Source organism: Trichoplusia ni, unplaced genomic scaffold, assembly GCF_003590095.1.
Source record: "Trichoplusia ni isolate ovarian cell line Hi5 unplaced genomic scaffold, tn1 tig00000474, whole genome shotgun sequence".
NCBI classification, from domain to species: domain Eukaryota; kingdom Metazoa; phylum Arthropoda; class Insecta; order Lepidoptera; family Noctuidae; genus Trichoplusia; species Trichoplusia ni.
Window position 1 is genome coordinate 1 of NW_020800033.1, and position 23,874 is coordinate 23,874.

The 23,874-nt window shown below is 34.4% G+C and overlaps 1 protein-coding gene across 1 annotated transcript; it reads left to right on the forward strand.

The window, feature by feature from the left end:
* The first annotated feature begins 12,595 nt into the window (after window positions 1-12,595).
* On the forward strand, window positions 12,596-23,540 carry LOC113507061 (lysine-specific demethylase 5D-like). Its single transcript, XM_026889914.1, has 4 exons — window positions 12,596-13,029; window positions 19,316-19,393; window positions 22,612-22,750; window positions 23,311-23,540. The coding sequence occupies exons 1-4, from the start codon at window positions 12,823-12,825 to the stop codon at window positions 23,523-23,525; spliced, it is 639 nt and encodes a 212-aa protein (XP_026745715.1). The 5' UTR covers window positions 12,596-12,822; the 3' UTR covers window positions 23,526-23,540.
* Window positions 23,541-23,874: the final 334 nt, after the last annotated feature.

A 23,874-nucleotide genomic window follows, 5' to 3' on the forward strand; every position in this document is an offset into this window, starting at 1 on the left:
GCACGAACGTGATTTATGGGAATCCGAGCTATAGGACAAGGGCAATAGCGTTCAAAGTCAGGCGCAGGCCATCAAAAAGAATTTAGATTCAAAGGCGTCTCTTAGAAAACTTTTACGAATTGTGCCTTTTAGTCAAAGAGAGCAAAAAGACGTCGACGGAAGTCACAGAATCGTTATTAGTTCTAAACAGCAGAACTCAAAGGCATTTTGTAGAACTGAAATGGAAAAATAAAGGGTTATTAACATTTATATATTTGGACTCCAATTACACGGAATAGACCTTACGTAATAAGGTAACATCGCATTGTTGGTGTAAAACTTGGCAAGCATTTTAATCCGCCAAATTGCACATAGAAGAACTGCCAGTCCAACAAGCCAAAACAAGCTACATCCAATAATAACACCTTTCCCGGAAAATTTTGCACACACCCAAAAGTAACTTTAAGGGCCTAAAACAACAGCAGATTAGGCACAAACTTAATTACGAGGATAATGCATTTTGAAAGCAACCTAAACAAATAGCGATGCAGGCGACAGAATCATTTAAATTCCACGGCTACGCCAATCTGCCAGCGGACGGAGGCAATCAAAGTTGCCAAATGAAAAAGTTGCGCACAACCGATCCCTTTGCACGGTTTGCTTGTTTTCTTATTTTGTCTCGTTCACGTTTCCTCTTTATTATTTTTTATGGGATTTTGCCTGCCATTTCCACGGGACTCGACTGTCGTGCACTTCTAAAGAGGGTGAATTTATCACCAAATATGTAACTGGAGCCCATATGTATCCGGAAACCAAACTGTTTCATACGACTACCAAGATTTATAACATCGACTCAGATTGCATATCCAAGTGGTTTTCGTTTCGCATTTACCAGTAAATTACATTGGATTCTATTGAAGACAAATGGTTGGCATGTACAGATTGAGAAAAATGTGCTCGTATTGACTGCTTGCTTCAGGGAAAGCTTTTAGTAAAACGTACCAGTCATGCTAGTGATAAAGCATAGACTTAATGACTAAACCGTGGGTTTCCTCAACATAATCTTAAGATTTAAAACCAGTTATGAAAACGTCTTCATTAGTCGCTAAGTTATCGATTTTATTTACTTAGAGAACATTTTTATGTAATCCTTATGTTTTCTAAACAACCACCAACGGCGTATTATTCCAAAATAGAGAAATCTTTAAAACGTTGACTTTAATAGCGGAGGCGTGGTCGTTATAAGCCGCCTACAGCAACGCAATATTAGGAAATAGGTTTCTACCTATAAATAAAAAACAATTGCTAAGTCTAACAATCCACCTCCAACAGAGTCCCTATTTAGATAAATAAAGACGTAGAACAGAATCAGGATATGGATCAAAGCAAGTTTAAATGTAAGCAATGTAGCAGGATCTGTCTACTTAACAGATCTAATCGTTGAATCTTGGCATCAGAACAAAACTTCCTATCAGTTGCAACGTCTCGTCTAAACTCAAGCGGAAAAGCTCACCCCATTCCATCCATCGTTATTTATGGGGGGCGTATCAGAAGCAGGGACCGGCCGGATACTCATTGAAAGGGTTTTTGAAGGGGTTTTTTTAAGCGCTTCAAGAAAAAACCCTATGACATATGTTACACCTTCGAACGGATTACTGTAACCCTGTTCCGAACAGGTTACCCTTTACTACCCTGTAACACTGTAACAGGGTAACCCACTCCAACCTAAGACAATGCAATATGCACTCTTTATCATAGACATTAGTTTGAAAATAGTATAACCACGAGCGCACGTGACATCTTACCGCCCAGCGGCGCCATTGTTGCATTTACCGAGCGACTTGTAAACATGGAATAAAAATCATTGTGGATATGATCTTACAGTTTAATTTTGCTTGTCGCACTTTTCAAACGTTGTGATATATATTTTTCGTGTCTATACTTGTAGACCAGGGTCGATAATTTTTAGAACCAAAAAAAAAATAGTAGGATGAAACCCATTAGAAAAGGAGGGGAATATTATAAAAATGAAAGGAAAAATAATTTACGGGTGATCTGAGGTCGGGAAGGGGGTGGGAGTGACGTTTGAAGAGTAAAAAACGGTTTTTATCGATTTCCGGCAAAACTAAAATTCGTATCGAAAAAAGTCAAATGGCAAAGTTCTAAAAGAAAAAGATCTAAAACTTTTGTGTTTACATTTTTTTCACATAACCTCAAAATTTATGTGAAAAATCTAAAAAACCAAGATTGTGGTTTTTTTATTTTTATCTGTTACAAAAATTTATTTTTGTAACGAAATTTGGTGAAAACTTACTTTTTTGTGTCCCAAATACGCTGTAATTTATTTGATTAAAAATATTTATTTTTTCACCTTATTTTGAATTAATATAAAAAAACACTCTAATTTTCAATCGAAAATTCACCCGTCAAATCTTCTCAGAAAATGCAAAAAATGAAAAAAAATTGTATTCGATTTTTTTTTAATTTTTTTTTTTTATATAGCCTGTTTTAGATCCCACTGCTGGGCAAAGGCCTCCCCCTTACTCTTCCACACTTCTTCTTCTTCCTTTCTTTTTTAAATTATTATAAATAATTTCATCTAAAAATTTGATCTCATTTTGTGTTCAATAGACCAATAATCGAGGAAGGTTTTAGGCTAGGTATATAAAATTACGCTGCAACTAATAGGAGCGAAGATTTAATGGAAAATGTGGCAAATACGGGGAAAAATATTAATCTTCGAGGGCTTTCGTTCAAAAATTCCTAACTTATATCTTCTAACCACGCGGACGAAGTCGCGGGCAACAGCTAGTTACCTATATGACGTTTCGCGCGTAGGTAGTTTGTCCGAGAGGCGCGAGTCGCGGCGCGACGCGTCGGCGATAGAAGAAAATAAGCTGTAGTCTTAGTAAAGCAATGAGGGGCCGCTAGGGTGCAAGTATGCAGCTCAAGTTTAGTGGGTAATTCAGGGTAACACGAATAAAAGCCTTTCGTGAAGGTAACCACTTCAAAGGGTTAAGTTATTGAAGGGGTTAACCCCTTCACGTGGTTACCATAATGAAGGTGTTAACCATTTCGCTGGGTTCCGAGGATGTAACTCGAACAAAAGGTAACACTGCGATATGAGTTACCCCGTGTACGGGTTACCCTGTCAAACGGCTTAACTCTAAAGTGGGGTTGTCCGGTCCCTGATCAGAAGACACTCCTTGTCTTTGTTTACTTTAGATCTACAGAACTGTATCCAGAACGTTGCAGTTCCGTTTTTCCCTCAATAATTCTTTCTGTTAATAGTGCTCGATGGGACAATAGCGCTGAATCGTCGATAAAATCGGTCACAAGTAGGACACGGCGCGACCCACGCTTCATTAATCTCCTGATTAATCAATAGCCTATCTCTAAGATTGTGGCAAGTCAAATCTTTTAGAGCCGGTTGTAATTACGACTCCTGCAGTCAATTACGGCTTTTCCATTAGGGATTTTTTACAATTTGAAAAAAGGTGGATATTTTCCGATATTCAAAAGATTCGCTTGATTTCCTGGGTATAATAAAAGTCGACGAAAGGAATAATCTTTTCCTATCTTCTTGACTGCGACGTGGAAATGTTTTATTAAAAATATTTTACGTCAAGAGCTGATATCGATACGGGTTTAATAAAGTTCTCAATCAGTGTGCTACAAAAAATCGTCCTGTTCTCAACATTGTTTCTAAGTTCATAAGTAAATTCTTTTCGATACTAAACGTTTTCGTATAACTATCATGGATATCAAATAAAAAGCTTGTTTAATATCTAGCTCTATTGTCTTCGAGCTTTCTTTACCAAATGGAACAAACTTCTTCGTCTAGCGCACACTATATGCGACTAGTTTTGCGCTACCTACATTAGACAATTACCGCTGCTGCCTCCGACTACTTCAAACGTTCCGGTTTGCTTTGAGTATTGTTTTGTTCGTATACGGGCCACTCGTGAACTTCGCGAAATATAATTGCACTGAAACTGCTATTTTGATCAGTTATCCAGTTGAATTAGGAACGAGTTTCGTAATAGTAGTTGCATCACTAACTTTGGCTTGTCTAGACTTAGATACAAGTATTAACTGGCAGATGAAAGGGATAATACACGCACACAAACTTACCTACAACAATAAAAATCTTAAATGTTTTAAAACATCGACAAAGTGTAGTGATTTACAAGACGTTTCTGAAATAATCGTCTCTTTGTTCTTAAAGTACCTAATTACGTAAGATTTATGATTTTGACAGCACGAGCCCAAATACAGACAATGAGTTTCGACATTTTGCGCTTAAAACCAAAATGTGGTATTGTGTCAAAAACAGATGGTTCTTTATTGCCAATTTTGAAGTGAGTTAAAATTCGTCAGTTTAAAATTATAGAGCTTTTACTGCGTGCTTGTTTCAATAAAAATTGTACACAGAGGTAATAAATTTTAGATGCTATTAACATATTTTTTATGCAAGAAGCTTTTATAATATAGCTTTACCTAATTAATTATTTAGGCTTCCCTTTTTAATTGAAAGTCTCTTGTGGTAATAAAAAATCCTCAGCATCGCAAAAATAGAAGTCCTTCAATAGATGTCGTTTCAATACCCATAAAATTGTCGTTTATGGCTTTACGAAGACATCAAGTTAGCGGCATTTAAACATCGAATAGAGTCGTATCTGTTTATTAGTTAACAAGAACCCAAACAGTTTCCAGTGAGTCTGATTTACGAGTTATTTTCTAAAGGTAACTCTTAGATGGTAATTACCGACCCTGATAGCCATAATGAAAGGTTTGTCCCACTTAAAGAAGCGATAACATTAACTGGGAACTCGTTGTTCCTATACAGAAAACGGGTTGAATGTTGTTTAGTTTCTCTTTATCATTTACCTGTAGAATAACTGGAATAATTATTACAATTCCGTAAAATATTACGAGGGTTTATAATTTATGAAGATAAACTCGTCTTAAGCTATGATTATTTGAAAAGATAAAGCTCGTCGTTTCTTGTAATCAAACTAATTATGAAAAACGTCTTCGTGCTCATAAATCAAATGCAAGTCGTCAAGTTTGTTCTGAACAAAGCGTCTCATTTATATCGGATGATATCTTAATGGAACGGAAAGTATTTAAATGAAAGCGGACCCATACACCTACGCAGATTTCGAGTTTCTGCGTCCACCTGCCCGCTCGTTATACAAAAAAATCCACAAACAGTACCAGGGTAATGTAATTCAATACGAGCAGATGTGGGACGATAAAAAAATACGGCACCTGCCTGTCTGATACTCCATAGTGACGTAAAATCTGGGGCAGGCAAAGGTGCTAAAAGATCGCTCGTGTTACGCCAACGGCTATAGCTTTTAGATAAAACGACGCAGATACATTGAAGCGGACTGATCGATCCCAAATTGGTTTGCAGATTGACAACAAGAGAGGAGGTCAACCTTTTACTTTGGTAGCTAGGTACGATTTGCGGATTTGGAAGAGATACGATGTAACATGGAATAACGTTGTTGGAATAATAACTATTTGTTTGTTGACTCTCTTTTTGATTCCCTCCGAGTTTTGCTCGTTTTACATGTTCAGCCAGCATTTCTTATGTATTGTGAGTTAACAAGCACTCGAATTCAACGATACAATAACAAAACAATACATGCGATGAAACAGCTGAATTTATTGCGCAACGATAGGACTCTTTATGGATTCTGTCCAATTCAACCAACATTTCACTGTGCCAAATATCAAAGCAAAAACACATGCCCTATGATACCGACAAAAAAAAAACAAATTAATGCTCTTCCACACAACCGCACGACCGGGGAAATAAAAAAACATAACTTTGGTTCCACATTTTCGGTGTTTTTATGCTGTGTGCAACTAATTTCATTTCGATTTGTCACAACATGTTACCATACAGTTTCATCAATGGATGGTACGTATCAGTCAGATTTATGATAAAATCTTTTAGAAACTATATTGAAATCCAGCGCACAGATGCAATCTATAGTCTGATCTATTTGACGCTTCAATATATCCAATCACTCACGTATTACATGTCAGATACACAACATCTGATATTGCTTTTTTTCTATTCACAACGTACAGTATTCTGCAGATGAGATGTCGATTAAATTTTGTAATCTATTGCAGTAAATGTTAAGCAGACTGGATACACAATACAAACTTCTACGTATCACTTATCGCTTGGAGAACCTTACAAATAAATAAAAACTTATTACGACGGCTGGAAGCTTGTCCTTGCCTTTCCACGCTGAATGTATCAGCCGTTTTCTCTCACGTTATCTGATGTTTCTAAAACGGATTTACTTATCAATCAGCTGCCGTAGCAAGATACCCTAGTTCATGTGATCGCGTTATGTAAATTACAGTTTTATCGAAGCGATTCCCATGGCGTAAGGCGTCTTCTTATATACATATGTATCAAAGCATTTGGTATAATCTTGAGAGTGCGAATGAGAAACACATTTAGTGTGGATTTGATGTCAGCAGTTATTTTAATTCAAGTGTTGTGCAAATCCAGGCATTTTTTTCTATAAAACTACTTCTATTACCGAGGGACATAGTTTGTCCTAGTAACCTGTATCTGTTTAATACATTAATGTATAAAGCAGATCGATATTTCGGTCTAGGCTACAAAGAGATACTAGGTATCGACCAATGATTTTTTACTAAAAGGTAGAACAAGACGATGTATTAATTAATATTAATATCCAGACCTAAACTGAGACATTTCTCTTTGAAACATTTGAAGAAATTCTAAGTACGTTTTCGTAGTATTTTTCCACAGTCAACAAGATCAAATTTCTTTCAATTTGTTTAGACTCTTACAAGTTTACATAAACTCGATAGTTGATACAGAAACATTTATTGAATAGACAAACAAAGATAAGATTACAAACCGTGTTTGAACATTTAAAATGAGTTTAATATTCAGACCGAAACTAAATACAATCCAACACATAATCTGAGCTAAAATCTAAGTCCTTTACTTAGTGAAATCGTTAGCAATTAGAATAAATTGAACACTAGTAGCCGTTTCAAGGCAGAGTTAATTCAACGTTCCAAGTTTATAGCAACAATGGAGTCAGGGAAGGCGTAGGAACTTGATACCGAGCATGTATGTATGTATGTATCACCTACACCATTGTTCGCCCATGTTATGTAACGTGAATGTTAAATAGTCTCCATATAAATATTATGTATGGCCAGTAAGTTGAACTTTGGCTTTGTTTCTTCTGTGTATATTGAAGACCAGTTTTATGAGCAAGTACTATATTGGAAGCTTTGAGAAAACAGGTGTTTTTCACATATATCAACGTGTATAATAATTCTCAGTAGATAGATATAAGATGCGTATACAAGACAATTACGGGTGTGTTATTTAGGTAAACATCATTTTAGTTTAAGTCAATTTCAAGTGGAAAGTATTCATTTAAGATTTTATCTCCCAGACTTCGTTTGAACCGATATAATCTTTCCATCATAAACTCTGTCTACAATTGAGTATCCGTGACGAAGCCACGAGACAGTAAAAGAGATGTATTACACAGATTGAAATTGAAAGTTTTTAAAGATAAAGGCACTAGTGACAATACACATTACATTTATAAATATTGTGTGTCCGATTTTTTGCCATTAAAGTCCTATAAATTTCTACGATGTTTTCAAAAAGAAGAAACGAAATTCTCTCTTTCCGGAATATTAACTTTAGTTTGTAACAAAAAAACCCTTGAACCCGTCTCCGTTCTAAAGGTATCCAGATTAGTCTCGCAGTTTCCCCGACGAAGCTGATTAAATAAGGATTAGGATAACCGTCAGTCAGTTAAGTCCCAATCACCACCAGGTCTTTATTCCATTTAAACTCGACTGTTCGATCCCTTTTTCCATCCGATTCGTAGTTTAATCTAATTACCTCAATCGAATCAATAACGTTTACATTTAATTATCGCTTTATATCCTTCAAAAACATTCAAATTATTTCGCCTTTCTTGTTGCCTTTCAATCAAATTAACTGTTCTTATCAAATTAAACCAGAAACCGTTTCAGATCGATAAGATCTTCAATTTCTTAAACTTTTCACGATATGGAGAACAGTTTCTATAACATATAAGTTAGGGGTCATTGCCAAATACATCCCATTAGTCACCTAATAATCAACACGTGCAGACATTCAAAAATTATGCAAATATAAAATTAATTCAAGTTTAATGCTAGCCATTTGTATTTAGCGACCACCTATTAAACTACAAAGGAAGTCTAGAATCTGAGTGTTGCCTAAATTATGGGACAATGGTTACTGAATATGATATAATTATTTGTGGTTAGAATATTGAGTTGGTGAATGAAACGTTGATAGTTCTTTGTTTAAACATGCAGTTCGGAAGACGTGTCTCGTGTGCTGGTCTTGGTTTCCTGTTTTTTTCTTATTACGGCATAGTTAAGGTTTCTGCATTACAAGATTTGAATGATTGCAATTGAGTTTCAAAAACAAATTGTATCTTTTAAGAACAGTGTGCATGCAATATTCTCATTTCCGTTTCTGGTTTCAAGTCACAAATTCTTATTAGATTTCTTCTTTATATCGTCTTATTAATTACATTAGCGCAGTTCAAACCGTTGTTACGTCGGTTTCCTTCGCTGTTTCTTGGCCGTACTGTACACTAACTAACTACAACAACTCTCTCTGTAAAGGTACAAACACAAACAGAAAATGGCGTCTAAAGTTTCTAGCGCCTGACCTTTTCATATTAGCTATAGAAACCGAGTTGTATGTGGTTGTTGTTGGTTTATCGTATTCCATACGAGTTCGCTACAAATTCATTTATCTCGATCAGCGTTGGTTGTCAATGTTGTTTCAGTTAAGAATAGCCAAGCCTAAAAGGTCGGGCGTTCAGGCATACATTGTTCGTTTAGTATAACTATGGCAGGTCCTCATATTGTATACGGATTAGGAGTAATATGGGTGTTAGAACAAAGCTTACATGATGACACGACGTAATTATGGGTTCAGGGTTATTGTACCTTAGGCCTTGTGGGCTCCTTATTAGCAAAGGTTCTTATACTGGATTGATCGTAATGGCTTACAAAGAGCACTTGTTTATCTTAATCATGTTGTATCAGATACATTATACGTGCGATTCCCGTAGAGCTATTGTTTCTTTAAAGCAAAAATGAACTTATTTACGAACAGTCAAAAGTATCAAAACGTACCTTCAAATTATCGATAGCTACAGAGTTTTTCTGTGATTAGTCTTCACGTTAAACTTTTCAGGTGATTTGCTTTAGACAAATGCCTTAAGCTGTTTGATAGTAAGTATTAATTTTGAACAGTGCGTCGTCATTTAATACGTATTTTGTTATACAGGAATAATATAGTATCTCGATTCCGGTGCTGCGCCGAGCCCAATGATATCATAACGATATTTACAAGTCTAATCAGGTACAGCCATTGATTCTGAATAATAAGCATACCTCTAATATTGTATTAAGGCTTTAACATAGAACCTTTAGCGAGATATAGAGTTTGTGGGTGTGTTCCAATTTATTGCTTGATGCTTTTCATGACATGAAGAAGAAGCTTTTCTATCAAGTGATCTTATTTTTTGACGCCTAATTAAGTATGTATTGCATATTATTATGTGTATTGTTATGTGTAACCGAAGAAATATCTAACTGACAGGGAACATTATATTATTTTATTACCTACTAAAAGCAATCTTTTGGAAAGCTATGTTTACATAAAACACAGTATTATAATTTGACTAATAATAATGTTTTGGCCACAGTTACTATGGCAACTGCTTCTCTACCATATCAATATTCTAGCCTTGAACACAAAGTTATTAGGCCTTCTAACTTTAAGGTCATTTTATATGGCCTTAACTGGACATTTTGATATTGATTACTGTTTAATTTTAGGTCAAAGTGGATTAGGAGAATAATTAAATTTGAATTTAAAAGCATTCTTTTTTATACTTTCTTTGGTGAAAAATGAGAACACAGCTCACATACCGTGGCCTATGGCCTATCTATTCTAACAGACTGTTATTATCTATTATTACTATCCAATCATATTGATTGGAATACCATGGAAAAAGCTCTGTTTATTAGGTAATTCTAACTATCATACTGCAATCTAAATTACCAAATTACCAGTGGTCAAGTTTTTGAGACACTATAACTTTATCAGTAGTCTGAATACACAGTTTACTTCGTTAATATGACAAACCTAATACTTTATGTAAACAGCAAGACATTACTCCACACATTTCAGATACAAAACTAGCAGATACTAACAGAAGCTTTCATAACCACAATGTTTATAACTTTTAAACAACATGAAGTGCATACTAATTGAAAGATAGTTAAACATGTCTTGTTAATTGCTTCTCTATACATAGACTTGCATTTCGTGGTTATGACTCATTTTTGTATGTAATGTAAAGTAGCAAAGCTTTTTTTTAATTGCTTCGCAGAGGTTTAAATAAAGATGTATACGGATTAAGTATTGAGTAATATTGTATATGGAATTAAATTACATTTTTGAATAAAGAACATGGCGAATTTGGATGCAACCTATTCTGTTAATGCTTAAAAATCATGATGTTCAAACATAAGATTTTTCAACAGTGTTCATTTAAGAATAAAAATATTTCTTGGGTTTTGTAATTGATAACATGTGAAAGAAAGAGCTTGTACTTTTTACATTAAATTGCTGACAGAGCAAAGTATAATTACTTATGGCAAAAAGTTAAGGTAATAAATATTAAAACAACTTTTAAGTAATTACTTAAATTAAGGCATTTATGAACACCAATTATTACTACTAATTATAAATATTTTACTTGTCTTTAAAGAGAATGAGTAAAGTAATAACAACACAGTGACTTCATACAAGATCCCAGGAGCCAGTAATAGATGTTGTATGTAGCTCTTGATAAAAACAGTGAGTAACATCAATACAGTGAATGAATCAACTGCAAAAACGAGGCGAGCGCGCCCACGGGCCTCGCACGAGAGCGCCGCGCGCCCAGCGCCAGCCTGTTTGTGTGTGTATGCATTGTGCATGGCGAGAAGTCGTCAAGCCGGTCCCACTATCTAACACCCACTCGACACTCCAGCTACACCGCCGATACCTTCCCCACCGATCCCACTCACGCTTCACCCAACATTTTCAACCATATTCCACTTTAAAATAAATTCATAACACGACAAAAAGAAAGAACATAACTTCGTCTTCGTATTTAGAACACACCGTTACTTATGTTATTTCTGAATGAAAAGTGACTCAGTTCAACCGCAAAAATAAATTCGCCCCAAATTATCCCATTAGGCACACCGGCAAAATTGGCTAAATGATAACAAAATAAATAATGCACACGTAAAAATTACGTACCTTCATTGTCGTTGTTTCCTTCGGCGCTGTACACCGAAGTCGCCAAAACTCCGACGCACAAAATGGTCAGAAACCTCACAATCATTTTAACTGATTAAATTCTCGCACTGAGTTCACAGTTTTATCGAAAATAACAATTTATACACTCGACATAATCAAACCGATGACACTCGCGCTGCTGAGCAGCGATCGGCCTTTCGCAAATGGCGGCGTATGACGGATGTGTTCATCGATTGCACTCGAGTCTGCGCGTTTACAAAGACTCTTATAAAATAACTTGCAACACCGACCACGTGGGAGTTTATTTGGCAACACCATTTGCAAAGATTATAATGTTTTACTCGAAAATATTATAATGAATAAACCAATATCTCCACAGAATCATGTGCATTAATGTGCCTCGAACATTAGGAATTATTTCATCAGACCACAATAATTAACTAATGTTTACTTTGGCAACATTGAGTCCAGTGATGTGAACTGCCAAAAATACGTCAACATTTTGTAAATATTTTGAAAGTTTTACTTTATAAAGCTGGTTTGCTTTACTTTAATACCGAATTAAGAAAAACTCATGAAAAAAAACTACATGAATCAATTCTAAGACCGCAATAAAAATAGTTGGTACTAATTTTGTTTTTATTGATTGTTGAAACGTTTCGTGCTATGATGCGATAAATAAAGATGTAATCAAATGATAAATAAAAAAAAAACTTAATATGTACCTGTCTTAATATAATTTTATGAATAACTTTTCTCGTAACACTTTTTTCTAACCAAAGTACGCTAATACTCCATCAATAAAATTTTAATCAAAGCTTGGCTAAAAGTGTTCAAAACCAACTTGATCCTTTATGGAACACTGTAACCGCATGTGTAGGCGTAGTGATAGGAATTATATTTTAAAGTATTGTTTTTTATACTATCAAAATGAAGTAAAAAGAATACAACATCAGAAGTAGTTTTAAATTTTAAGAAAGAATTGTATGTCCTCATTAAAATTAGGGCATTTTTTTAATTGTCTCATAAAAGACGAATATAATGCGGTACGAAAATAATGAAATCCTAAGTAGTTCATATGAAACTCAAAATCGATATTGTATTTTAATAAGTTTAAGCTTTGCTTCGTAAATGCACCGGGCCAGAAAAAACTTACGTAGTGCGCAATGATTTTATAATTTTATTTTTCACTATGGCAACATCGCAGTTTCGAAAGTTCAATTTCGCATGGCGGACGTGCAAGTGAACTCTGTTATTTGTTGGTGATAATTTCATTTATTATCTCGTTGTGATTCCCTATGGAAGGACTAATACTAATGCTTCTTTTTCTTTGTGGACGTGCATTATTCATTCCTTAACATTAGATGATGTTAAATTATTATTTATAGTAGCAATTTGTGTGAACTGCATAGTGTTTCTCGAAAATGGGAAAATGTGACGAAGGTAACGTCGAAGTTAGCATGGGGGACTCGGCGTCCCCTATGAAACCGGATAATTTCTCATTTACACCTCCTCCGGAGGCCCCAGTGTTTGAACCAACGCCAGAAGAGTTCCTGGACCCCCTGGCGTACATCAGTAAAATAAGACCAATCGCTGAGAAATCGGGCATTTGCAAGATTAAACCTCCAGCGGTAAGTAAATTTCTTTGTTTCGCCAGTTAGTGTGTCACTAAATAGGCTTCTTGATGTAGTTTTCTATCGTTAAAACCCGAATATTGAGCAGTTTTCTAACCATAAAACAGCTCGCGAATTACGTGTGATGCAACCATATTACCTCGACTTATTATACTCCCCGTTATCTAAATTTATTTTTTACCTTCTAATCCAGTGTTATACGTGTCAAATTGTCGTTTGAACATAAGTTAGGGCACAATATTATGTTTATTTGGTCATAAATGCAGTTGCATATTGTATTGTGGAGGCTGGTTGCCATTTTGTGTCATGCCCTCCTGCCTACGATAGTTTAGATAAAAAAAAACTATTGCAAGTTTTTTAGTCGTGACTAACTGTAATGCCCACTGAGGTTTAGAAAATGTGCACAAAAATTATAAAGATTCTCATGATGTAGTGATATTTGCATTTAAAATGGCTGCAAAGGCACTAAAGAGAGTTAATATGCAATTGCTATAGATAACCAAGTAAATTATTAGTATGTGAGACCTACTTTCTGTATATTTGCTTTTACAATTGCTTTAAACACATACTGGATTGATTTTGCTTTGTGTTTTAAGGGAGTAACAAAAAATATTGTAAAGAAATCATTGTCTCATTGGTAGATGATTTGCAGATAATTATTGTGTCTAATTTCATTTGTTATACTGAAAATACTTCTGTTGCATAATATTGTCACTTACTTGACCATTATAATGATCAAAAAGGTAATATCAGGGAACTAGAAATCCTATAAGGGAAATGACTGATAAAAATCCATAATTTAATTACATTAAAATCTAAAAGGGAATTAATATGCCAAAAAGCGGTTACAAAGCATGAATTCTGCTAGAAGAACATTAACCTGTATCAATGTGTCTGTACCCTTGAAACACATTTCTACAATATGCTGCCACACTTTTGATTGATATGTATAATCATTATTTATTTACAAGTAATAGATAATATTGCATGTAACTTTCATGTCCACAGTTATCCAATACATGATCGCTAGATATTGAATCATGTTAATTATGAGGTAGTCAGAAATATTTCTTACTAACCTACTTGTGCTGTAACCTACATAAATTGTTGTATCATTCTGGACTTCATGTTGGCATTATTGAGATCCTTTCACTAATTCAATGAGAGAAATTAACTAAAATATATAAAAAATTGTAAAATTTTATTTTCTTAACATATTAATGAATACTTATTGTATTTAAGTAATTATTTCTTTGTAACTGCGAAGGTAACCTGTATGTTACCCTCGGTTTCTGAAAGTCTGATGTATGACATAAAATACATGAATCACCTCTTAAACATAATTTCGTCACTGTGCTTTTTGTCAACTAACCAGTCACAGTTTAGTGTAATCGATAACATTCAATGGAACAGCCTTTCAGAAACTGTTTAGGATATTAGCAGTACAATTTTAGGTTTAGTCATTTAAAATTTAATTAAGTGACATATTCTATATCAAAATACTTTTGTAAGTGTTAATTGTAACTTTTATAAGATCGATTCCTTTTAGTATTAGATTTTTTTAAACCAACATTGCAAAAAATTGTTTAAAAAAATGTGTTACTGTTAAAATATTTATTTTTTGTTTAATTTAGTATTATCCATTGTCATTCAAACAAATAACTATTCAAATATCAAGTGTCGTCCTCCGTCCCTTTTCAATAATTTTGTAAGAGTTAATAAGAATAAGGAGAATATCATTACCAAATACTGTTTAAGTGTTTTTCTACCTCACTCCATTGACAGTACCATGAAATCTATGTATTACATAACTTTTAACCTGTCTGTAGTCTCACTATCATAACATTGGTTAAGGAAGGTACTTCAACTTAACAGGTAATTAATTTAAGTTATGGCTTAACTTATAGTAACACTCGTCTGAACCAATTACTAATCAGTGTGTATGAGTAACAACTCAACTTTTGAAGTTACAATACTATTTTAAACATGTAATGACAAATTGGACGGTAACTTTTATTTGAAGAATAGATAATTAATTAACTGTGTAAATTTTCCCAGTAAAAAATGTATTTTGGAAACCTTATTTTTAAGACAAATAAAAAAATATCTTAAAACCATAATTTAACACTCCTTTTTACTAAAGATCTGAGAACACAAAAGCTTGAAAGTTTATTGCCCCAACTACATTATGTAAATAAATAGTACAGTTAAGAATGCTAAGTGTTAATAATGCCACCTGCTTGTAAATAACTAGCAAAACATCAAAATTATTGTTGTACCTTAAAATTTTGCCTTCTGGACTTCTCCCAACATATACTCAAGTGGGGTGTGTGTTATAAGTGTGTTTCCCTATATCCTTGGTATCCATTGTCCTTAGCTTTTTCTCTTTTGTTCTCAATTCATCTCTCACAAAATTCATCCATTTTCTTTCTTTCTCTGCCATTATCAAGGGCGTCGCCAAGGGGGGGCAGGAAGGGGCAGCTGCCCCCCCCTAGAGATTCTAAAAAACTTGCCAAATATCACGCAACCAAAGTCCTAAGTATTTGACTAGATTCGCTTGAAGTTCAAGCCTTGAACAATCATTCCCATGCGTTGAAACTCGAATGAATTCACCAATTCCACTCTTAAGAGCCATTTCACAAAATGATTGCGCTCAAGTTTAGGTAAAAGAGTGCGTCATTGTCTATGTGTGCGTAGCGAATCACACGAATGCAATATAAACAGTGTAACATCAGTAACATGAGAGTCAAGACCGACGAAACAATCTTGAGCCGTTATTGTAATATGTTTTGGTAAAAATTATAGATTATGAAAAATTGAATATTTTATTTAGCGTAATGCGTTTACACATTACGCTAAATAAAATAAACAAAGAAACACTGATAGGTATTATGTAAAATATTTATAGCGAATGATACTTATAAAAAAATGGTTAAATAGAACACGGGGTGGATGTACAATGGGGCCGGTGTTTCCTTGTCGTCTACGTCGGATCAGATACAAAAGTGCTACCCTCTTCCATGCGGTTTAGACAGTTTCTCATTCTAAAATGCTAAAAAAATAACTATTAATTTCCGATATCCGATATCCGGCCTGGAGGAGGATATCACTTCAATGCCGCGCATTGTTGGGAAACAACGTCATCGAAGCAATCACCCAGCAGAAAGCCCTTCAGAATTCTGGAAAAGATCATTAATAATACCATACTTGGACTCCGTTATTACATCGCTTGAAACACGCTTTGCTGAAGAAAATACTCCATCATTTGCTTTATCTAAATTACACCCCGCACAAATGCAAACGATGTCAGTCGAAAATCTCACAGAAACTTGCGAAACTATTGCTCAGTTTTATAATTTACCAAACATAAAAATTGAATTGAATCGAGCTTTGGCAGCAATTCTGGTATAATAAACCAAACTCAACAGATCAAACGGTTGTTGATATCCTAAAAGAAGCAAAAACCTTCTTTCCCGACACGGAAAAAGCGTTAAAAATTTTGATCGCTCTTCCATGCACGACGTGTACGGTAGAGCGATCGTTTAGCAGCCTCAGGAGACTAAAAACCTGGCTAAGAAGCACTATGAGTGAAAATCGCCTCAATGGTTTGGCCATGATGAGTGTGCACCGAAAACTTATACATGGAAACTTACAAGATTTTAATAATAAAGTGGTCGAGAAGTTTACAATGAATCCCCGAAAATTATATTTTAATTAACCTAATATAAACAAACAACGACCATTATAATATTAAAATCTGATAATTAAACAAAATACGCTGTACGCTGTACACTTATTCAAATTCAAACTCCTTTTTATTCTATTTTTCTAATAAATATTATTATAACTTATTTACAAGTTTTTTATTGCATAGTCAAGAGCTCGTGCTCCTGTAGCTTTACACATTGGACTCTGTACTGTCACAGAATACCTACAATTCATACCTACTTTTCTCATTCATAGAGAATGAGAAAAGTATGAATTGTAGTAAGTAAAGTCAACTTGCCCCCCCCTGCGCCATCGGCTGGCGACGCCCTTGGCCATTATTACCAATTTACCATTGTGTGTCAAACTCTTTTGTAAAACTCTAAACCAATTTGTATCAAGTACATCTATTGCATACATTTCATTTTGATTCTACATAGTTACACAAAGATGTAAGATCAAATGATAAATGATTCAATAATAATAATTGTCACTGTTATGTTGTAGGTCAATAATGTCAATTCATGTTTTGTTTTTGCTTCTTGTCACACTTGTAACATAAACTCAAAACAGGTTTTTCGACTTTAACTTGTCTAAAAATGGTTAATGTTTTATAGTGCTTTCAATATTGAATTTGAAAAGGACCAAATAGCTAAAGTTTGTATTTTAAATATTAGTTTTATTGTTATTTAATTTTATATTTAATGATATAATAAGGGCAGGTGAGAAATTTTGCTACAAAGAATAATCTCTTTCAGATGTGTCACAAACCCCTTTCTCAGTGACAAAAACCCCAGTTCTTTCATATACGCTTCTGTATTACAATCTACAAAGTAAAAGTAAGTGTCCAGGATGGTGCAAACACCTTTTCTTAGCAGACAAAGAGTATAAAACACAATGTCATTTAATTTGTAATTATAAAAATATGAACCAATAAAAAAAAGATGGACAAAGCTGTTAAATACAATTACTGTTACAATCACACTTTCTAACAATTATTGCTTAAGTTTATACTTTGAACTGTGTTAATACAATATATGAAACATAAGTGGAGATAGGTCTTTATGTGTAATACAGAAGACAGCTTACAAAGTTGTTTAAACTTGATAACAAAGTGTACATGTTTATGCTTATTCAACTTGCACAGTCTTATAGGAAACTTTACTGAATCTGTGAATGTTGGTCCTTCATACTAGTGTATTTACAATATAAAAATGTGTTTTGTTGTAACAAACTGACGATATTGCTGTCTCGTCAATAGATGTAATAGTTAAACAATAGCTATGGTCATTTATGACTCATGGGGCATTGATGTGGTTGAGATATTAAAAATATACACTCTGGAGTTCAGGTATTCTAAATACCTATTACCTACCTATACCTATTCTAAATATCTAAATATGTACATTAAATTAAGTGTGGGCCAACAGCCGATTAGGGGTGTGAAAGAGTGACAGCACCCTACACGGAGTAGAGCACTGTCTCTCTCACATCCACAATAATATTACAACAACTTTGTGTAACTTTACTTAGACAAAGAGAAGTAACAACTTTGTAGATTAAATTCAAATACCTATTAAGCGTTTCCACCTGAAAAGCTTTTCAGAACAAACAAAATGGTTTTCTGATGTATTTGAAAACAAAAGATAAGACAGCTTAAACAAATTGTTGACATTATTTCTTTTACTATTGTTTACTTTGTACTGTGTTATTGTTGTGTGTACATTTTATTTTATCCTTCACTAATTTAATTTATCTTCGTATGATAACCTTGATAAGTTCCTTAGTACCCGCAGTAGTTGGTAACAAATTATTATATTTATTGAATAAAATTGTGGGTAATCCTCAATATTTGGATCTTGAATCAGTGACCAGTGTATTAAACACTTGCTTGTACTTTCTCTATATTGGAACAGGTATTTTTTCCAGCAAGGGGAGATTAAGGTATTTTATGAATCAACAATAATGGTATTTTCAGCATTGTATGATCCTCATCAGCTTACTACACAGGATACAACATTCATAATTAGGTTAGCTACTTTGGGTAAATAAACACTAAGTAAATGTAACATGTTATTAGTGAGAGCTATTAAAAGTTTAGAAAACCTAAATGGTATTAATGTCTTACTAGCATGTGAAAAGAACTGTAATGATCTAATACTAAACACAGTATGACACGTTTTTCTATACCTGACCATTATGTAAACAATCATGCTAAATGGATCTTTATTGCAGTTCTAAACGATTCATACTAAAATGTGGTAAATGGACATACTTATTTGTCTAGTAAATACTTTGAAAAACTTGGTCTGGACAAGTAAACTTTTTCTTGACTGACTCGCTGGTTAGAACCCAGATGACACATTCTCAAAAGTTAAAAGCTAATAGTTTGTCAATGATGTCCCCACTGGATAAAAGCAAACCTAAAGTGAGCAAGCATTATCCGAGCTCAAATCTTCTCTATAGAAGGAGATGTTTTTCCATCAGTGATTTAATATTGTCTTTAATAATATATTTTTATTCATATAGGAAAAAATAAATGTATATGATATTATTAACATTAATTGTTTGTTTTTAGCACTGGCAACCCCCATTCGCTGTTGATGTCGACCGATTACGGTTCACACCTCGGATACAGAGACTCAATGAGTTAGAGGTAAGATATAGATTTTAAACTAATTTACAATTAACCTATGTTTATTATTTTAATACGCTGACAACGCTGTGAATCGGATATTTGCAATGCAATACAAAGACGTCCGCCTTATGAAGTGTCACAATGCAATCAACGAATCTTGATCAGGCTCGTATGGCCAGGAGTGGCAGGTTAGAGACCTGTCTAAGGTTTGAAGTTTGTTTTGTATTTTACTGCATATTAAGCTATGTTCTATACCTATCTCACTCTGTCATAAGCAAGGATCTCCTGCAGGAATTATGTTTGTGGTACTTAAGTGCAGGGGTAAGCTTTTGCGCATAATTTTCCGTTCTAAAATGCCGGAAGATGACTCTAACGAAATTCGATCTTTCTTAAATTTGTATCATTGTGCCTCTGACTAAGATAACCCGCTATTTCAGGTTGGCGAGACCATGTTTAAATTTTATTCTGTCTATTTATGTCGTTAAAAAGTTATTTCTAAAAGATTTCTTATTTAGACTCAATAAAGTCTATTATTTATTGATTAGTAATTCCTAATTTACTTCTTCTTGTAACTGACCTACCTTTGATATAAGTTAACGATTTCCCTTTTAAGTAATAGGGAAATAAACTTTCATGTGTCCTTAGCTAAGAAATAATTCATAGTTTATGATGACGTTTACGATTTATAGCTGTTATTATGAATTGCGATGGATAATTGAAAACCCTAGAGTAAATAAACAAGAATTATGTTCAGAGGTTGTGACGCAATTTCAGAGCATTGCTTTTATTTCCGCACTCGACAGCATTTCACCTTCTCCATTCATCAGAAATTATTTTTCAACTACAGCATTATTTGTCATACACTACCACGTAAATCTAGTGATGTCGAAGCTCATGATATTTTTTATTTTATTTCTAGAACCGTTTTTATTGAAACTACAACTGTGACTAACTATAAATTCAAATACTATCTTCAGCTAAACTTACTGACCTAAGCTACCTGTAACTGTACAGCGCTATTAATACTAACATTACTCTCTTACGGAAACGACGTTATACGTAGAGCAATGCTCCATCTCGCTTACACGCCGGCAAGTCCAACGGTCCATCAGTACAGGGTACAGCATAGCGGAATTCAATTCTATATAGTTCTTAAAAGTTTCCAACGGTTGAGAAAAAGAAGACCCACACGCACTAGTATTCAAACTTTTCTATCTAAACTTTAGATTAATGTTGTTTAGTTAGACTTCCACAAGTTAAATGATGATGCGCCAACTCATCAGTCACTAGCTTTCAAACTTAGTTTATTATGTTGACTGCACAATTATTGTTTGACTCATATTCATAACGTTTTGAATATATTTGCATTCTTTTGTGTTTTTATAATGACAACGGATGCTGTAAACGTCCGGAACATGGCTTTAGTTTTCAGCTTTTGAAATTGATAAAGATTTTCATATTTTTTCATTTTGTGTCACAATGTTTAATAATAGGTACTTTATACTGAGTACGTAAAATAAGTACCGTAATCCCAATTTTACGAGACCTTAATAAAGTTGTTAAAATTTTACTGTTCCTATACGGTTCAAAACTATACAGAAACTTACTAATTGTTTTTTTTTTTTATTATTGACAGCAGATGTCACAACAAACCAATAAAGAAATTAAACATATTTTAATAGCTACACCTGCTCCAATTAACATCAGCTGTCACAAACCATCCATTGCTACTGCTAGGTCATTAAGTAATAAATTACATATTATTGCTACATTATATTTTATTATCTTTAAAGTACGTTATTGTCTCGCTTGATTGCAAGGACTTGTGAACTCATTCCTGCATCCTTATAACAGCGAGCTTATGTAGAGTCACTGACACAACTGAATAGGGCCACTAAATTTCTCACTCGTTGTATAATAGCGATGTGTATATGTATGCTATATAGCTATGCATTCATAACAACGGTACTCGAGTGCAGTTTGCTTTAGCGTTGTGTTCGGTTTTTGTTAAAGTAAGTTTGTTATGAACTCGTTGATGTCATTGGGGACAACGGGATTCGTGGTCCGACTAACTAAAATGATTGTTCAATCTCAAAGCTTCCGTTAAATCCAGCTATAAGTTAAGAACAAATCCGGTATTGGAGAAAACTTTCAATGGTATTTCAGGTAAAATATAACCATTAGCAGTCACTAGATACAACCATTGAATCCAGAATGTAAAACCACTTTGATCAATATCTTCAGTAATTGGGCCGATAGATGTCTGAAACCAATCGATCCGAAAATACAGATTTAACCGCAACTTTGTTAGTAGAGAATTTGATCCGGAGTAGTCGAACAGTTTGACCGAATGCTTCACATCAGCTATTTTGTTACCAAGCGAATTATTGAGGTTATGAAGATAGAGACAATTTAAAGGACTTTATAGGTTCATGCTGAAATAAATGTGTGCTAGGAGCTCTTGGATGGAAAAAGGGCAAAAAAATACAGCAAAAGAAAAAATGCAATCTCATCCATACATTGAACAGAGTTTAGCCACTAAAAAAATACAAAGAACTTTTACCTACAATGCACTTGCTAATCTACTGAGCTAATCTATTGCAATTTTTATTTTATACCACCAGTCCTACATTCATGCAAAGAGCATTGCCTCCGACCGATTTCCCTATGCATTCATATAACCACTGCAAAGTCCACACCTGATCGTATTCGTGCAACAAAATCATTTTCATTCTATAATAAGCACGGGACCACACGGCTACTGAAAGTACGCCACTTATATTTGGAACATTTATAGTTACTTCTCTATTTAGAACCGCGATTTGTTTATTTTAGAATGTCGTTTAATGACCTGCTTGATGTATTAGCTCAGCGTTGTTCTGCTCTGACGGAAATTAATTTTGTCTTAAGCTTTCTGGTTAGAGGAGTGTCTATAGATATGCGATGGAGTATCTTCGTTCCCGGTCACAATGGATTCCGATCTGGCTATACGTATTTCTGCTTCGTCCAGTACGGAAATTTAATCATTGGCGAGTGCTGGGCCTGTAGGCTAGTTATACATTTCTCCGAGTACTAAGGCTCCCAATGTATTGAACTGATAAGTCACTAACGTCACTTGTCCAAAAGGAACGTCTTTCCCACCTTTTGCTATTCCTTTTTTATTTAATTTTTGTCATGTAGTATTATTTTGGCCCTCTGATTTGTTACATTGTAATGTGCTTTATTTCTTTTCGCAGGCAATAACGCGAGTAAAACTCAACTTCCTGGACCAGATAATAAAGTTCTGGGAACTACAGGGCTCAGTGCTAAAGATACCCACAGTGGAGAGGAAGCCACTCGATCTTTATGCACTGCACAAGATTGTCAAAGAAGCAGGTATGTGTGTTTGCTGAACAGATATTCTATATTGTACGTGGTGTTTTTCAGTGAAAGTTCTTGGGCCTCTATCCGACGACACAAAACAAAAAAACAAACAAAGTAAATCGTTTCAGTAAAATTCGAGTCGTTTCTCCAAATATTTGGTATTCAGCTTAAGGTTTTTTAAGCAACTGTGAATCAGCAAGTTCATAATAAGGTTGGCTGCACAAGAAGCGCAGATGGATATAACTGGAAGCAAGAAACGTTTTTGTTGTTGTAAAAATGCAATTACAATCGCTAAGAAATATCGTTTTTGTTCTCTGCACCGCACCTAAACGTGGGACAGATGTAATTATAACATAATTAAGGGTGTTTAACACAGCGATGGCGTCTTAGTATTCTAGTTAGGGAAAAGATAAGTTTTTTTTCTCATGAGTATTCATTAACAAAACGAAAGAAGTACGACAAAACATCGTACACTATGTTACAACGCAGTAATTACAGATATATGTATATTAGCCTAGTTATATTGAAGGTTACTATACTAATAACCTTGATACATTGTATAATTTGTACAGGCGGCTTCGAAGTATGCTCAGCGGAGCGCAAATGGTCGAAGGTGGCGCGGCGGATGGGCTTCCCCCAGGGCAAGGGGATCGGCTCCATCCTCAAGAACCACTACGAGAAGATACTCTACAGATACGACGTCTTCAAGAGTAATGGAACTGACAATAAAGAGACTGTAAGTTTATCTTTACTACAGATTTCTGACGACTTTGTTTTTTCTTTCTGATTTAGTGAGTGGCCAATGCTCGGTCGCCTTTTAGTTATAAGAGGGTTAGAGGGATAGTAGAGGCGTTTTCTAGCAGTGGGAAATTGGTTTGCTATTTTTATTATACATGGCACATGTAATGGACCTTCTGTTGAATATTATAGCACAAAAAAGAAAGAAAAGAAAAGAAATGGGTGTAACTGAAAGCTCCTAAATATATAAAGTATATTTAACATTCAAAACCAAACCGAGTGTAAGTACTAACGCGATGGAATCGGAGATACACACCTATTTACAGATACAAGATCAAACATACACCCTAATTAAGATATCTACGTAAAGATCACACACAAAGTTACACGTGTATCAT

Coding starts and splice junctions, on each gene's coding strand:
- LOC113507061 (XM_026889914.1), top strand. CDS start 12,823: ATGGGAAAATGTGACGAAGGTAACGTCGAAGTTAGCATGGGGGACTCG. Junction 13,030..19,315: donor GCAAGATTAAACCTCCAGCG/GTAAGTAAATTT, acceptor GTTTGTTTTTAG/CACTGGCAACCCCCATTCGC. Junction 22,751..23,310: donor CAAGATTGTCAAAGAAGCAG/GTATGTGTGTTT, acceptor TAATTTGTACAG/GCGGCTTCGAAGTATGCTCA.